Here is a 17,518-nt window from a genome sequence, read left to right as displayed (position 1 = left end):
TTCACTGAAAACCGCAGGAAAGATGATAAAAAACAGATATATTAGATATATATTACAGCTTGGCAAAATGTAACCGCTTGGACTATTTATATTTTATTATTTAAATTCATTTACAACAATACACAAGTAGTTTTTGGCAAACTTTAACGCAACCATATCCTATGAGGAGCGATAATAAAGTGGCAGGCAGGACAATAAAGCAGAAATCCTAAAAGACAATTAGACAAATCTTGGAACCGAGTGACCCGAATGTAAAAATAATGTACCACTCAAGTACAGTATGGAAGTGAATATTAAACAAGCTTTACACTTATTGATTCACTTGGTCCTAATGAAACTGCTCTGTGAATAAAATATACTTGAGTCTGACATTATTTGAATAAGGATATTTCATTATATTTCTCTGTTTACAAACCCCATGAAAGTAATTCCCATTGGTTTCTACTGTAACATGTAAAATCTTTAAACACTGATGACAAATGTATAGTTGATCTATATAAATATATAAATACCTGGTGAACACTTTGAGTAATATTTGCTAAGAACTAAACAGTGCATTTGTTGGCACTATTTTCTGCCGTGGATTAATACATATCTGCTGCTCTAGTCGGTATTTGCTGCGGCGGGGCGGTGAATGTGGCATTGATTCCAATAGGACTACAGTTCCCATGTTGGTTGTCATGTAGGATAACGTCCCCCAGTGGAACGCTGATGTGTTTTTAATACTTTCCAAACAACACTTTGAAGTTTATGGCACCGAGGAGGAAGATGCGTCAGGAACACGTAATAGTAGGATACCGTCCTGCTGGTTTTGGTTTTCATGGGATTTGTTGACTATAAGAAATATAAAGAACATCCTTTGAAACCATTTCCACATACAAGACATACTGTACTGCACGTTAAACCTGTATAAACAGCATTGTAGGGAGAAGAAAATCAAATGGGACGCTGGTATGTCTGCACGGATTCTCCTCTGGCCTCCTCACTGTCACAGCTCGACGTCCACGGTGTCGTCCTCCGCCTCGTCGCCGCCGCTGGCGACGGATCCCTCGAAGTTCAACCTTTTTGCCGGAGGTTCAACGGGGACGGAGAAGGGATCCGAGTCGGCCGTCTTCTCCTGGTGGCTAAAAGGAGGCAGATGAGTTATTAGTACGAGCCGGCTGGAGACCTGCTGTGGGACCGAGGTTATAAAACGAATGACGTCGCTCACCTGGGACTGAAGCTCGACCTGTGACCTGCGCTGACTTTGGAGTCGACGGGGCTGAACGGAAAGGGGGTATTGCTCCCTAAAAAATGAAATAAAAGTACACACATGAAGCAGCGGTTACTTAAAACAAATTCTGTGCTTGATTTCCGTTGTTCGGGTGTAGCACCTTCAGGTTTCGTTTTGGAGAAGGCAGAGCGGCCGGGCAGGTACGGCTTCCTGTCGGAGCTCACGTAAGACGCGGCATCTTCCCCTTCGGCCGCGGCCAGCAGGGACGCCCGGTAGTAGACGAGCGGCTGCCAGCACTCCTCCCTGAGGTCAACGATGTGCTCCGCGGTGTGCTTCTGCAGGTAGGAGAACCTGCCCGCACCAGGACAAGACTGTCAGGAAGCCACACTTGAATAAAAAAATCAAATATTTAAATGAATTACGCTTCACACGGCACTCACACTATTTTCTTGTCCGGTTTGAGGAGTTTGCTGGAGAACTCGCCGAGGATAGTCAGGTAGGAGAGGTACGGCGGCGTGAGGGCGTCCGGGGTCTGACTGAACTCCTGGAACACGAAGTCGATGCCGTTTCTGCGCGTGTTAACAAACAGACGCAAAAACCTTTAAGAACACCAATTTGACCTCCAAAAAAAACACGGACCCGAGCGGGGACGAACGAGGGCCGACCTGTGGATCACGACGACGCACTCGCGGAACTTGACGAGGTCCCCGAAGGTCAGGGCGAACCGCCTGGCGAGCTCCTTGATGCTGGTGAAGGTCTGCACCCCCGGGTGAGCCCTGCCGCCGCCCTCCTGCTCTCGCTTCAGACGCACAAACAGCTGAGGACAAAAACACACATCAGCAGCTGGCGGGGGTTAGCTTATATTTCAGGATGTACATACATATATATATATACGGCGCAACTGTACCCGCTGCAAACTGAGCACCAATGTGCGAGCGCTGTCCATCTTGTCCATCTGTCTCGTCCGGTACATCGTCTCCTTGATGATGTCCCCGAAGTCGTTGTGGTACTGGCGGCAAAGAGGGAGAGATCAGCTCCTGTTGCACACGCGACCGTTAAATAAATAAAATAATAATAATAAAAAGACAGACTTAAATAGCTCAGATTTTTTTGGGGGGGAAATGCACTTTCTTGATTGATACCCCTCTCCAAATGCCTGGGCGTTAAATGGAAAACAGCAGTCAGATAGCTTAGCTTAGCATAGAGACTGGAAACTGCTGGCCGGGCTCAAAAGCTCACAAATTGTGACGTCATGTCTTGTTTGTTTAAAAAGTTTTTTTTTTTTTAATGACGGCATATTTCTTTGTGACTTCTTCCCCTGTTTCCAATTGTTACGTTAAGCTAAGCTACGCTAAGCTAGCCGGCTGGTTTTTGTATATGTTCTCTACGGACATGGAGAGGGGTGTCAATGTTCTCGTCTAGTTTTGGCGGGAAAGATAATAGACATATTCCCACCCCTCTGTTTCCGATCTTTATGCTAAGCTAAGCTAACCGGCTGTTATTTGTATATGTAACCTACGGACATGGAGAGTGGTATCAATCTTCTCGCATAATGTTAGCGGGAAAGATAATACCCAAAAGAAATGTCCCGACTATTCCTTCAAGAAGTCCCCCTTTACCTTCATGTAGTGCGTGAACACCTCCGCCGCCATGCTCATCTCCAGCACGCCGTGCACGATCAGTTTGCAGAAGGCCGCGAGCAGATTTCTGCGTCTGTGAAGTTCCTCCAGCCGCTCCACCTCAGAGTCCTCGCCGGCTGAGTCCAAGCGTCGCACGGTCAGAAAAAGCAGTCGAGAGAGAGAGAGAGAGAGAGAGAGAGAGAGAGAAGGGGAAAGAAGTGAGTGATCAATCACGAGAAATCATGTAACCGAGGAGGAAAGAACAAAGCGGAGCGCCGCAGTCAGTTTTGAGGACGATGGCTTTCGCAGGTGGAAATCAAAGATAACACGAGGCCGGAGTTATGGTTGTGACACCATGTGGCTTCAATCTTTCACAGGGCTAATAAAACGGGCTCAGAGGTGAGCCAGAGTTAATGGAATTTTCTCACGGAAAGAGATTGCCCTGATTTTGTGATTTAACTCAGCGCCCTCGCCCTCCGAGTGATCCCTGATCCAGCAGCTAATAGAAAACACTGTCTGTATAACAGAGCCGTTACCAGGCAAATCCAATAAAACAATAGCTCTTTTATTGCATGTTCAAAAACCAATAATCCCGTATTGTATTTGGTTGGACGTTTAGGAGATTCCCACCAGGAAACCGCCATCGACTCCTCCGGACGAGCCCATATTTGGATGCAATATGCCTCTGGAAGCAGGAGCTGTTGTAAAGATAATGCAATGTTTTAGTTACAGTCAGCCGTGAGTGGATTAACCTGCAGTACCTGCGGCGGCTTCGCAAAGACAAACAGAGCGTGTTTCCAGCACGTCAATCTTGTTTTCTTTTCTTTCTTTTTTTACAGAACGGACAGGGGGGGAGACACACACACACACACACACATACCAGCCGTCATCAACTTTACAAGCTGCGTGTCTTTTCACTACAAAGTCTTTGACGTCCTCTTGTAGAATTGAGTGCAGCCTTTTTCAGTCCTGAGGACATTAACAGGGTCAATTGCCAGGTTGTAAATTTAGAGATCATTTTGTGGGCGGCGGGCGAGTTATTAAAACCAAACGCGTGGCCGTGCATTTAATATCTGCATGGTTGTTGCTTTTGAACCCGGCGCTTTGGAGAAAGAGACGACTGAGCTCGGACAGATCGAGAGCGCCATCTGCTGTGCAAAAGGCTGCGGTGCGTTCAGTCTCCCACACTGCTTGGGTACATGAACGCACCAGCTGCGGTGTGGTTGAGTGCAAATGTCACACACAAAAAAAACACATGCAGGTCAACACACCAGTTACCCACTCGTTTAATATAGTATATTTTTTACTGTAGTATACTTTTCAGATTGAGATTTTGCATGAAAGAAAAGCATTCGAACCATTCGACGACCACAGAGGTCAATTGATCGATGACTTCACAAGAAGAAGTATATTTAATAAAAATGTGTGTTTTCCTGCCATCAATTTAATGTCAAACTCAAAGTAACAAAAAGCCAAACGCATTTGCCCGTGGGTTAAGCGTCTCACCAGCGCTCTGGCCGTCACAGTCTGGTCCGACGAAGACGTGCGCGCAGACGAAGGTCAACAGCGCCCTCTGCAGTTTGGGGCTGGGAGTGTAGAGCAGCGGGCCGAAGGAGGTGGGGTCCCACACCTGCAGCTGGTAGGAGTGAGCCGTCAGGACGTCACACAGGCCCAGGAACGCCTGACGTGCAAAACAATCAAATGAAATAAAGAGCGGAGGAGGTTATGAACAGGTGAGGAAAAAGAAGAAAGAAAGAAAGAGTCAATGGTGCCACTATTGATGGGAGACGTGAGTTTACCTGCTGCTGCACGCTGTGGTCGGAGTGGGAGAGACAGCGATTACCTCTCTCACAGAAGAGACGCAGCTGGAGTCTCTGGGACACAGCTTTCTCCTGACACACACACACACACACACACACAGATACGTAGTTAATCCAAAAGCTTTCTAGAGGGACAGAATAATGTCTTTTAACATGGGCCTCTCAAGTGAAGTCCCACTTTAACACTCTACACCTTGCTTATGCATTTTTCCCTCATTACTTTATTGATTGGACTACTTTATTGTCCTCGAACCCGAAGAAGCCCTTAGCCGACCAGCACTCATTGAGTCATCTCATTATTTTATTTAATTGACGGATCCGTAAAAGTGAGTTTCACCACTTTAATAATCGTGTGTTCAGCAGAGATGTGCTCATGAGTTTCTTGGAAGTGAGAAACTTCCAAGGAACTTGAAAAAAAACGCATAAATGTCATTTTTTGCCTTTAAAATAAAAAACCCTAAATGATAAATACATTTTTTAAATAGCTGCTGCTTCATTTCCATCAATTGAATAATGATTGCGTTTATTCGACTTCTGCAATCCCTGTGAGGAAAATCAAGAATAAGATGAAAGAAAAGATAAAGATACATTTTATCGCATTAATATATTTTATTTTTTCACATTAAAAACAATGTCATGTCCTCAAGAAGCTTCTCTCACCAAAGCAAAGATGTTTATATCTTAGGCGTGAATAAATTACATTTATGTTTTGCTCAAACTACATAACTCTACAAGGGATTCGTTTTCACTCCACTTAATAATTGTGCTACTCGAAGACGGTACGAAGGATTTCTGCAACTCTTTGATGATATTTTGTCGAGACTAATGCCTCACGCGCCCAGCTGCTCATAGAATGGTCTCATTTCAGAATCTTTCTATATTCACACACATCAAAGTGAGATGCTGCTACTCACTCTGGAGTTTAAAGTTCCACCGCTCGTGTTGATGGACCAGAGCATGCAGGACGACAGACACCGCAGGACCTCCAGCAGCACCTTCAGGGCGAAGAGGTGCAGAGAGGGAGGAGAGACGTTAGAACGGGAGGACGGTGAATAAACCGGCTTTTAAAAGAAGGGGGGGCGGGGCGTCGGCACCTCAGGCGGGGCGCCTCCCTCGCCGCTCTGCGCCCACAGCAGGGGAGACAACAGCCCGAACAGGTCCCACTCGAGGAGGTCGTGACAGCTGACAGGACACGGGGAGAAAGGAGAGTCAGTAAACACACACACACACACACACACACACACCGGCGCTGAAATCTCACTTGTGGAAAGCTCGGAGTTTCTTCAGCGTGGCCAGAATCTCTGCCGTTTTCTCCTCGTCAGCAGAGAAACGCGGACTCTCGCCCTGCAATGGAGGAATGCAGAATGACAGGTCATCATGTGGAGTAAGGCTCTTTGCATATGTGGAGGTCTGGCACCTCTTGGAATAAAGGAATGTCCACTGGTGACCCACCCTCATATCATGTGATTCTTTATTTGTTATGAAAAACGCCTGCAGTGTGAACGCAGCCTCAAGAGACCAGAAGAGGTGAACAGGTGCAGAACTCAGAGACAGGGTTCAGACACATTTTGACCTTAAACCAAATTTCCATGACCAAACATGTTGTGAAATCTCGGTGTAAACAAAAAAAAGTGATACAATGTAGTATTTAAACTAACAATGAGAATACAAAGCATACAGTAAACCTTAAATGACACAAATGAATGAGACAATAGTTTGATTAAAAGAATACACATTTATATAGATGCCTGTATGTATGCCTGCTTATATTTTGAGCGTCTTTCTTTTAAAAGCATATTAATTATTTCAAACTCGGCGTAAATGAACGACATGAACATGTGAACATAACAAATTTCTTTTCCAGGCCTGGAAATAACCATTTTAAAATTCCATGACTTTTCCAGGTTTTCCATGACCGTAAGAACCCTGCAGAGAAACATCAGCGCCCTAGTGGCCCGGCAGTGTAACTGCAGCTCCTCACCTGGAGCGAGTCCCCCAGCAGAGCCGTCAGGTGCTCCACCCAGCGCCGCACCAGGGAGTCTCTGGCGGCCCGCGTCACGGAGCACCAGGACGCGCCCCCGCCCCCACAAAGGCTGAGGTACGTGCGGGCCGCCGCCTCCAGGAGGGCGGGGTCCGGGTCCGGGTGGCGGTCCAAAGCAGCGCCCAGCTCCGCCATCAGGCCGGATGCTGCCTGAGGAGGAGGACGGCAACACCGCAGAGGAGCTTTAACACGCGGGAAAGGCACACAAGAGGTAATCTACTGTACTCTGTTATTATTTAAACAATGGTAAAATAATGAGGTGATTAATTGCATTTATTAATGACAACAACTAATCATTTTAAGTAATTTATTCATTAAAAAAATAGCATTCATTCATAAGGATGTGCTGCTTCTTTCTGTTTTATGTCTTTAGAAATGTTATATGTTTATTTATGTATTTATTTGCCACCGCTGTTGTTTGCGTCCGTTGATGCCGACCTGTGTGCTGCTGGCCTCGGGACGCTCGGGGAGGAAGTACTGAGGGATCTTCATCAGGAAGGCAACGGTGTCACCGCTACCTGAAAACTGCACAAACATCACCATCGGGTTAAAGCCTGTGCAGCAAAAGAGATCTGGATGTTCCTCACACAGAATCAAAGGCTAATATGTCGGCACGAGGAATGAATACATACCTTGGACAGTAACTGAGGAAGCACCACGAGGAGATGAGCCGTGAGCTTCGTACAGTCATCGATCTGGACTTTCTTTTCCCTGGAGCTCATTACCTGAGGCATGGAAGACACAGACTGCTGTATTAAAGCAGGATCAAATGGTTTGGGTCCTTGTAGTTTGTCCATTTTCTGCTACTCTCTACATCTACCCCACTACACATGCCAGCAGCCAATATAGTACTTTTAACTCCACTACATTTATAACAGCTTTGGTCACTAGTTACTTCTCAGATTAAAAAAACAAACATATGATAATTAGAAAATACAATAAATTGTTCAAGATTCAACCAGTGGTTTCTGATCTTTTTGGTTTGTGAGTTGTTTCCCTTTTAAACTCAGCAGATGGATTCATTTCAATAAAAATGATAACTAAGTAAAAAATTGGTAAACCAGATCTTCTATTCTACCCCGTTAATCATCTCATGACCCCTCAGATTTATCTTGTGACCCATAAGAGGGAGATCAACCCCTAGATTGGGAACCAAAGGATGAAACAACCTAACTGTTAAAGCTACGATGAGGAGCTTTCCGTTTGTGTTGACTCAAGAGCTCCAGAGTGACCTCTAGAACCCCTAATGTAACTGCAGCATGGGTCGGCCCCATGTCCGGTGGACCGGTGGCTGCCGGAGACCCGCACAAGTCTGAGCTGAAGGACTTTCTGGCCCAGTGGCACGTATGACAAGCATCAGGAATAACTACACAGAATCATTTAGCTGATAATACTTTTACTTAAGTAGGATGTTGAATGCAGGACTTCTACTTAAAAAGACCTTGATGCTTGTCTGCTCATAAATGAGGATGTTCCCCCCACTGACCTTCTTGGCTCCACTCCTTCCTGCCAGCGCCGGTCCCTCCGAGGCCTGACGGACCGAAGCCACCAAGATCTCCACAAGCACCGCTTGTTCTGCCCGGGTGAGACCTGCGCACACACACACACACACACACACACACACACACACACACACACAAGATGATGACCGCTACAGACTTAATGCATGTGACTTCCCCCTCAAGGTGAATTGAGAATGTCCATCATCAATGTCTGTGGTGGAAATGTACATGAGGCTGTCAGGAGGCGACCTCTAAATAAACAATCACATCGAACAAAAAACTAAAACATCATCTTTGAAATTAGAAATTTCAAAGACGAAGCTCTGAATCCCTTTAACAGATGACAATTCAACCAAATACTTTTCTTGTTGTAACCCTGTAGCCTCTAACCCGATGCGACATCCCTCTCACCTGGGCCGAGCGGCGAGGGCTCCTGCAGCAGTATAGACGTGAGTGTGGGCCAGTCCCTCAGCAGGGCTCCAGCACAGTCCCACAGACTGTCCACCAGGTACACCACATGCTGGTGCAGCTGAAAGACAACAGAGACAAGTTGGTCCCTCCCTCGGCCATTTTTTTTCAGTTCAAACTCGTATCGTGTTTTCTTTTCTCTCTCCACCTCAGACTCCTGGTAGAAGTGCAGCAGAGCCCTCAGTCTGGCGGATGCCTGTCGCTCGTGTGCCGCCTCCTCGTTTATTTCATCCTGAGCATCGGACGCAGGCGCTTCGGTGTCGAGAACCCTAACAGACAAAGAGAGAGAGAGAGACCGGCCGCATTTAGAAAAAACACAGTAATTAAATACGTGATGATACGGTGATGCAGATGAACGCACCGGGCGAAGAGCAGCTCCCCGGCGGCGGCGGCGAGAGGGCGCTGCGAAGAGTAGACGAACTGGAGCAGCTGCTTGTAGTCGCCCGGGCCGAGCGCACCGTCGGACGCTCTGAGGGGTCAGAGGGGGTTCGATGTCACGAAATGTAGTCGGGAAGCATGACGGGATCGATTGGAAATTGACTGAGAATAAAAAAAGGCTGTCGACTCACTTGGAGACGAGAAGCAGCAGCTTCATGGTCTGCACCGCCACTTCGCCGTCCTTGTCCAGGGTCATGGAGATCATCCGGGCCTGGAGGACAAAACGTGAGCGCACTTCTACAAGCACGGCGGTCTGAAACGTGCGTTGGTCGTGTTTTGGACAGTAACAGTGAATCAACTCTGTAGCACGTGAGGAGGCTGTGTTGTAGAATTATTTGAAGGGCTAAAACACAGACTTCTGCATCTCTACACAGCTTTTTATCTCATTGTTTTAATTGAATTGGTTCAGTCTCAGAAGTCGTTTCCAGCGGCAAAATCCTTTTTTTTTTGGCTACTTTGGGGGCAGCGGAAACAAGAGTGGTGTTTTTGGTCCACCTGGTGAATGTAATCCAATATTAACTCTCTTTTAGCTCCGTTTTGGTCTCTACCAGCCAAAACTGTAAAGTTTTTGGCCAAAATTCCCCATAAAGCCTTGTAAGGCTGACCTCTTTCACATCGTCACAATGTTTTTAAATTTAAAATGAGCTACTGTGTCTGCTGAATGTGTGAATAGGAAACATTCTCCATACAACTTTATATAACTGTCGATACTGAATTTGATATTTAAGTTTTTCCTCCGCTCCCTGGTGGTTATAACACGTGAATGCTCCTTGAAGCAGAATTGCTCACCTTGAAGCGGGTGGTGAACAGGTCCAGCTTAGGGAGGAGCGGAGGATCGCCATACAAGCCCTGGAGGCCCAACACACACTTGAGACGCACGTCCGGTACCTGAAACGGCAGCAGTCTGTCTACATTCTGAAAGATTGTATTTTTCACCCAAAAATATCCAGACCATATATCTGTGCAATCTTTGCGTTGCGACACGTTGCGTTTACCTTGTCGTGCATCATCCAGCCCATGTACTTGAGGTAGCTGTCGTTGAGAAACGCAGAACTGTAGAGCTTCATCCACAAACCCAGCTCCTCCATACAGATGGAGCGGATTTCTGGAAGCACATCGCTGCACACACACACACACACACACACACACACACACACACACACACACACGCAACAATCAGCTCCGCACTAAAGTATACGCATTCTTTCTTTCAATCATTTTTACAAGTTACACATGGACTCACATTACTAGACAACAAAAAACACTTTTGGCCACTTTAATTACGTTCATCTGGTGCAATACACCTTGCAATATATACATTTAAATATTTTGTATATACTTTTTTTTATTCCGTCTGTATATTTAATATTGCTATTGTATTCTTCTTTACTGTTTTTTGTTACTATTTACTTGATTTTTTATTTACTATGTGTCTCTTGGGTGCAATGCTGCTGTAATCCTGCAATTTCCCCACTGCAGGACTAATAAAAGATTATCTCATTTTATATAATTTTTATTTATTTAACCAACTATACGAACAATCAGACAGGACAGAAAAACACGGACACAAATCATCATAAATCATCATCCTCCATATTGAACCTACTATAACAATTGTATTTATCTCATTCTTACCACCATTTCATTTTCAATTCATACATACGCACCTGAGGCCAACAGCGTCAGAGAAACACTCACCGATATCTCTTGAGAAAGATCCCTTTGAAGATGACGTCCATCATGCTCTCTATCTCCGCCCTCTTCTCCCGCAGCTTGAAGGGTCAGACATCACTTAGATAAATGCCTTCAGATACTGTCGATGTTGAGATGCGCCGGTCATTACCTCCGCGATCTTCCTCTGTATCCTCTCCGCTTGCGGCGGGCTCCTCTGTCTCATCGGCTTGCTCTTCTGCACCTGGTACAGCTTCTGACTGTTTTCGATGCCGGCGCTCAGGCTCAGGGCCACGGCCACCAGGGCGCTCAGCAGCTTCACGGCTGGTCAGCGACGTCACAAACCAAAACCCCCAAGGAAAGCAGAGATTAGTTTATTGATTGTGTTTATGTATCTGTGTGTGCGTGTTTTATCTGGCTTTTTGGGAAACAAATTACACAGACTAAAGGTGTAGCACAAAATATACAGACAAGAGGTACGAAACAATAGTATGTGTAAGTGTGTCACATATTCCTTTGTGTGAATAGCTGTGACCACAGGTTTGTTAGAGGAGAAGGAGGAAGAGGAAAGGGAAATGAATGCATAAATGAGTGAACAAAAAAAGTAATGAATAGTCATAGTAACATTATTACATTGATAAGTAAGTTTAATAACTACATAAATAACAATAATAACAGTACTATTATTATCATCACCATCATCACTAACAATAATAATAGTAATTGTAAGGATAGATAAAGGTACATGTCATAATAATAATAAAAAAGGGAAACATTTTATATAATAATAATGAATGAATGAATATATACTTTATTAATTGCCACGGGGGAATTTGGTAGCAGCAATTTACAGACAAAAAATAAAATATAAAAACAACAGGGATGAAAGATATATACAATAATAATAATAATAATAAAAAAGAAAATAAATAATAAGGGCTTTGGTGTAAACCAGGATGGAGGTGACCACACCCCCTTTTTCCCACTCCTTCTTCTTTCTCCTTGTATTTAGTTTTCTTATCTTTTTCTTGTGTATGTGTGTGTGTGTGTGTGTGTGTGTTTTCTGTTCCTTACCCGCTAGCGTGCAGGTGTGTCTGAAAGGCCGTACGTAGGAGTCCGACAGCTCGGTGAGCAGAGAGATGAGGGTGGTCATCAGGTAACTGTCAAATACGACGCTGTGCTGACACCGAGCCACGAGCACCGCCACAAAGTCGCAGAACTCCGAGTGGAACCAGCGGCCGTACGGCCCGGGCTGAGTGAGAGGATACTCCACACTGTCCTGCATGAGAGGGGAGGGAGCAGAAGGGAGCGGAGAGAGAGAGAGAGAAACACTTTGAAAAGCAGCAATTACTTGGAGGTTAGAGAAGAGAGTCACTTAGATATTTGGCATCTTTACTTTCCTGGAGGCGGAGGAGCATGTTGGGGCGGGTCAGGGATCACGCTGGAGCTTAAACCAATTGGATATCAGTTCAGTTAGAAGCAAAGAAAGAAAGAAGTAGGTCATCCCCAAAGGTCAAGGGAGAATTGCTCTCCATATGAAGTACTGAACAGGGGAGAGAAATTGTGTCCCTTCAGTGCTCCGGCGTACACAGAAGAAGAAACAAACAGTGAGAAGAATACAGCAGCATTAAGTCGCATAACACGGTACAGCCTGATTTCATTACGCTATCTTCACTCCTCAGCGTCGCTGCGCAATACTTCAGCTGAACAGCTTGCAGTTGAGTTAAAATAGTTATGAATGGAAAGTGTCCATCGTCTCAAATGACCGCTGTTGGGTCTTTATTATCGAGGGAATAGAAATCATGTGAATGACAGAGTCATTTTATTTGTATCCCCAAATCCAACACGTTTTGCGCCATAATATATTTTTTCTTAAATAGTGCTGCTGTTTTTTAGTTGAGTTTTTCTGTGTTTTAGGTATTTTAGGTGTGGGTGCTTGTATTTGCTTTGTTATTGGCGTTAGACGTTTTTGCTAGTTTGCATGTTTTTCTTTAGTTTTTTGTTTACATTTTTTGACTTGTTGTCATTTGTTGTTATTATTGTCATTCATGGTTTTATTGTTGTTGTTTTGGTTAGCGTCTCCGCATTTTGCTTTTGTTTACATTTTTTGCTTTAGATTTTAAATAAATATTTGTTTTCATATTGTGATGTAGTGTGTGTGTGTTTTTGTACACACCCCAGGGAGAGTAGTTTCTACTTTGGTAGTAACTAATAGGGATTCTGGGTAAAAAGATAGGAAACCAATATAATAATGCATCTAACTGACATGTTGATCACTGTTATAAACCTGACTGGAGAAACGGTTGGGCATGAAGCCAAAATAAGATGCAAATGTCAGAACAAATCCATTAAGCAGGGAGGTACTACTGACTGTGTCCATGGGCCACGTGACTGTGAGGATCCACGGAAAGGCCAGGAACTTCTTATACTGCAGACCAGCAACCTGAAGCAAAGTGTACACAGTGTTACGTTTGATAAAGACGCCGGAAGAAGCCGAGGTTGAAGACCTGTTACCTCATCCAGCTCCTCCACCATCTTGCTCATGACTTCTCTGTCATCTTTGCTCTGACACATCTCTGCTGTGACCACACCTGGGAGAGACGGGAGGGAGACACACGCCTGATTGTGTGTGGTGTGTGTGTGTGTGTGTGTGTGTGTGTGTGTGTGTGTGTGTGTGTGTGCGTGTATCTTTGACAGGTCTATATCCTAAAAGTAAATTTATATTTTATTCAAATTTTGTTTTTCTCAAAAAGACCAGAAACAGAGGTCCTCACTCAGTTGAAGTAGCCGATAGTCCACTGTTGCAATGTAAAAATGTGTGTGTGTGTGTGTGTGTGTGTGTGTGTGTGTGTGTGTGTGTGTGTGTGTGTGTGTGCGTCATCTGCTTGCCTTTGCACCCGCAGCATTGGATGAAGAAGCTGATGAGATCGAGGAGAGAAGAGTCTCTTTTTGTCCCGTAAGCCTCGATCCAATCATCAATCACCGCCTGCTCAGACATCAAACAAGAGTCAATAGTGTGTTTCCTGCGAATAGAACTGTAATATCAATGTGATAACCTTCATGTTATAAATCAAAAGGTGAACCCGCGTGCTCTGTGCACGTCTCTCACACTGCTTCTGAGGAAACACAGAAAACCCCTTTCGGCTGTCACACTGAGGGCGAGCTGGCCTTACCTGCATGGCGCTCCTGCCCATGGTGAGCACCTCGAACAGGGTGACGGCCTCCACGCGTCTCCGCTTCCCCCGGCTGCCTCCCGCGCCGCTGGCGCCGCCGCGGCCGGCTCTGGCACTTTTGCGCTTGACATTCTCGCAGCCCTCGTGTGGTCGCTTTCTGCGCCTCTGCTGCGGGTTTCGAAAACGAGCGGCGGTGAATATGTGAGTTTTTAAAAAGCAAGCGCCAAATACACATTTCTAAAAAGACAGATTCCAGCTTCACTCCTCCGGCATCACACTCCAGCAACACTAAAAGCTTTCAAGTAGGTGTCTCTTTTTTATCTATTCGCAATGATTCAAAGGGAGGTTTAGCTTTATCAGGGGGGAAATAACAGCATTGATGAGTATGACGATATCTAATGCTGCAACGAACGATTATTTTCATGATGAATTCATCTGCCAATTATTTTCTCAATTACTCAATTATATGATTTGTCTGTAAAGTGTCAGATAACAAATCTCAATAGAACTTCCCACAGTCCAAAGTGATGTCTTCAAATGACCAAAACTCAAAGATATTCACTTGACTCTCACATCTGATGAAGAAAAGCAGCGAGTCCTCACATTTGGCATTTTTACTTAAAAAAATTAGTGAAATGTCAAAAAACTTTATCAATCAACGTATTGTTTCATTGCTCATAATATCCCATCAACAGTTGTGATAATCAAAGATACAATATCACCAAGAAGGCACTGTTGGGTTGTGCCTGCATGCTTTAACCAACTCTTCCTGTGAACGGTCGCATTCGGGCTGTTAGACCCGCCCGCTGACTGACGGACAGAAGAACACCCACCGCGCTCTTCTGCCGGTTCTCGTTCCCCGACTCGTCCTCCGATTGATTGGCGGCCCCGGAGGAGTTCGCCTCGTCATGAGGGTTCTTACTGGGGAGTCAAGACATTGGATTATATCACATAAAGTTTCTTTGAGTACAATGAAAAGCGCTACATAAAGTAAATGCATTATTATTATTATTATTATTATTATTTAGAGTTACTTATGCTTTGGGTCACTTTATACTTTTACTCCACTACATTTCAGAGGGAAATATTGTACCTTTTACTTCACTACATTTATGTAACTGCTATAGTTCCTTTGAGTTCACAAACAAAACATGATCAACTTATTAAATATGCATTGTTATAGATTAAAGGGCGAAAAGACCCAGGTTATGTTGCTGATTAGACCTACTGGGATTTATATCGCAAATAATAAAGTTATTTATTAGTATTATTATTTTACAGCAGTGTGTCCAAATTGTGTGCATAACATTTTTTTAACCATCTTTCCAGACCTTGAATACTCCAGATTTTAAAACGGTCCTTTCTGCAGAAGGAGGAGCTTTTGCTTAATGATACTTTAAAGTACATTTAGTACCTCTACTCTAAGTAGAATGCTGGACTTGTAACACGAGTATTATTACACTGCGATGTTGCAAATTGTACTTACTAAAGTACTAAATGATCACAGTACTTCCTCCACCACTGTCAAGGACGCAAACATCAGGCGTGACCATAACACTCTTCTTTCTTATCCTAGTTTACTATTTGACTCTTATGTTGTTCTTTTTAAATAACATATTCAATCAATAAAGGTCACATCTTGATCTTACTTCTGCTCCGTGGCCCTGGTTGCGGCTGCAGCTGAGGGGTCCGGGATCATCTCCTCGTCCCTCAGGTCTCAACGCGGGGCCCAGCTGCTCCTCTGCATCTGGAAGAGACGGACCGATAAAGACGGCACGTCAGACCGCTCGTGCAACAGAAACAAACAGCAGCTGCCAGAGGGGATTTAAAGGCTGCTCGTGGACACTCCGGCACAGCTTTTCAGAGACGAACTGACTCTTACTTTTTTTTTTTTTTTACGCTGCTGTCCTGCGTCTCTGTCGTTTTCTAGCGCGCGGGTCCCTGAAGCAGCCCTGCGGTGCATTCACGTCACAACCAAGATGACGGACAGGTCAACAGACGGATCTGTCGCCTGTTCGAAACTTTTCAAACTCACCCTCTTCACATTGATTCACCCTTCCTTAATGTTCCAAAGGCTGTCACATTTAATATATGTATTTATTTTTTTATAAAACGTTTTCCATCGCGAATATCCCTCCTTCTTTTTCCTCCCCGGCTCTCACAGTCAAGCTGCCGCGGCGGGACTAACCCAGCGCGCGTTTCGATTGGCTGGCGAACCACAGTGAACGTGTGCGATTGGTTCATTACCAACGCGTCACTCACATTTCAGTCCCGCCCCCTCGGCGGCTGTCACAGACAGACGGGCCCGTCCGGTTTGTTTTTCTGCACACTGTAAACATCCGTTAGGCGCGTGAGACACGAGACAGTCTGCAGACAGGAGGCGGCCTCGTGCAGCGCTCTAATGAACGGCATCTCGGGGGTTTAAATTATATTATTATATTGTGTCCTTCCCGCTATAAGAAGGTCTCAGCGTGGCGCTGTTTGCGGCGATTATTTTAAATTAACCTGTCGAGGTATTTTCTGATTTAACATTGTGCGGGGATTTAACAGCAGGGGGAGCCGTTTACTTATTATTGTCAAGTCATGAGTTATCCTAAAATAAAAATTAAATCAAAAATTCAAAAGTCCTAAACCTTAAAAATAAAAGTATGTAAGTGAAGTATTGGCATAAAAATATACCTTTATTATTATTTTGTATTAAATACCTCGTGGTATTTTATCATATTATACTGTACTTATACTGCACCCCTAATTTTTTAATATTCCCATATATATATATATATATATATATATATATATGTGTATATATATATATATGTGTATATATATATATATATATATATATATATATATATATATATATATATATATATATATATATATATATATATATGGGAATGTACACGTCTCTCTCACTGCTTCCGAGAAAACACAGTTTTACCGGCAGTCTACCACAGTATTTTAAATTATATTGTTGCATTGACTAGTTTACTTTGTATATTGCTGCTATGCATTATTTTACATTAGTGCATTTCCCTATATAAGCTACTGTACCTTATATCTCATAATATATTATACTGTACTATATCATGATATAGTATGTTAGCGTGTTGTACGGTTTTACTGAATTATATACTATGTCTCTTGTATATTTTTGTATTCAAACAGAGTATCATTGCTCAATAACATTATGAGTTAGTCTGGCAGCAGAAAATGGAAACGCTTGTACTTTTAACCAAGATAGCGTGCTCTGTGTGAGGCTAATGTGTTGCTAATCATTGTCAATTCTAATTATCATATCACTGTTGGACTAACTGTTACTGTTGTTGTTTTTACACGTATACTTGTGTACTCTTTGAATGCTTCCTGGATCAATGACTTCGTTGTACTTCCTATGAAAATGGAGCCCCGCCCACTTCAAACCAGAGAGAAGAGCGCAGACAAAAACCCCAAACAGAGAAGATCTCTCATGTGAAACGACCCAAACTGTTGGCAACTTTGGCAGAAAAGTTGTGTTTGTGTAGGAGCTTGTCCCTCAAAACACTAACTAAAATAATAGTATGTGTTAGCTCT

General features: G+C 44.0%; 1 protein-coding gene across 2 annotated transcripts; it reads right to left on the bottom strand.

The window, feature by feature from the left end:
- Positions 1-110: 110 nt before the first annotated feature.
- On the bottom strand, positions 111-15,692 carry LOC306747720 (cohesin subunit SA-2). 2 transcript variants are annotated; one of them, XM_079230805.1, is made up of 31 exons: positions 15,595-15,692; positions 14,779-14,866; positions 13,946-14,113; positions 13,662-13,758; positions 13,287-13,363; positions 13,144-13,215; positions 11,847-12,051; positions 10,945-11,096; positions 10,800-10,873; positions 10,097-10,220; positions 9,891-9,989; positions 9,233-9,312; positions 9,025-9,132; positions 8,812-8,932; positions 8,607-8,724; positions 8,180-8,283; positions 7,326-7,418; positions 7,132-7,218; positions 6,634-6,843; positions 5,914-5,996; positions 5,747-5,834; positions 5,567-5,647; positions 4,632-4,724; positions 4,339-4,513; positions 2,833-2,969; positions 2,121-2,222; positions 1,879-2,030; positions 1,654-1,782; positions 1,374-1,564; positions 1,211-1,286; positions 111-1,124 (listed from the first exon to the last, which is right to left on the bottom strand). In XM_079230805.1, exons 1-31 carry the CDS (start codon positions 15,642-15,644, stop codon positions 989-991), a joined length of 3,570 nt encoding a protein of 1,189 aa, XP_079086931.1. In that variant the 5' UTR covers positions 15,645-15,692; the 3' UTR covers positions 111-988. The 2 variants fall into 2 exon arrangements, with proteins under 2 accessions (XP_079086931.1, XP_079086930.1); XM_079230804.1 differs by lacking the exons at positions 13,662-13,758; positions 13,946-14,113; positions 14,779-14,866; positions 15,595-15,692 and having other exon boundaries at positions 11,847-12,315; positions 13,287-13,312.
- Between the last annotated feature and the right edge of the window lie 1,826 nt (positions 15,693-17,518).

The sequence above is a fragment of the Taurulus bubalis genome, assembly GCF_910589615.1.
Source record: "Taurulus bubalis genome assembly, chromosome: 15".
Taxonomy (NCBI): Eukaryota; Metazoa; Chordata; class Actinopteri; order Perciformes; family Cottidae; genus Taurulus; species Taurulus bubalis.
This window is presented reverse-complemented; position numbering and strand designations above follow the sequence as displayed.

What these genes read in the sequence shown, in the direction of transcription:
- LOC306747720 (XM_079230805.1), bottom strand. Translation starts at nt 15,644, where the DNA reads ATGATCCCGGACCCCTCAGCTGCAGCCGCAACCAGGGCCACGGAGCAG. An exon ending in TACAGAGGAAGATCGCGGAG is followed by an intron (nt 10,874 to 10,944) that starts GTAATGACCGGC and finishes TGACCCTTCAAG; the next exon opens with CTGCGGGAGAAGAGGGCGGA. An exon ending in AAACCGGACAAGAAAATAGT is followed by an intron (nt 1,565 to 1,653) that starts GTGAGTGCCGTG and finishes TGGTGCGGGCAG; the next exon opens with GTTCTCCTACCTGCAGAAGC.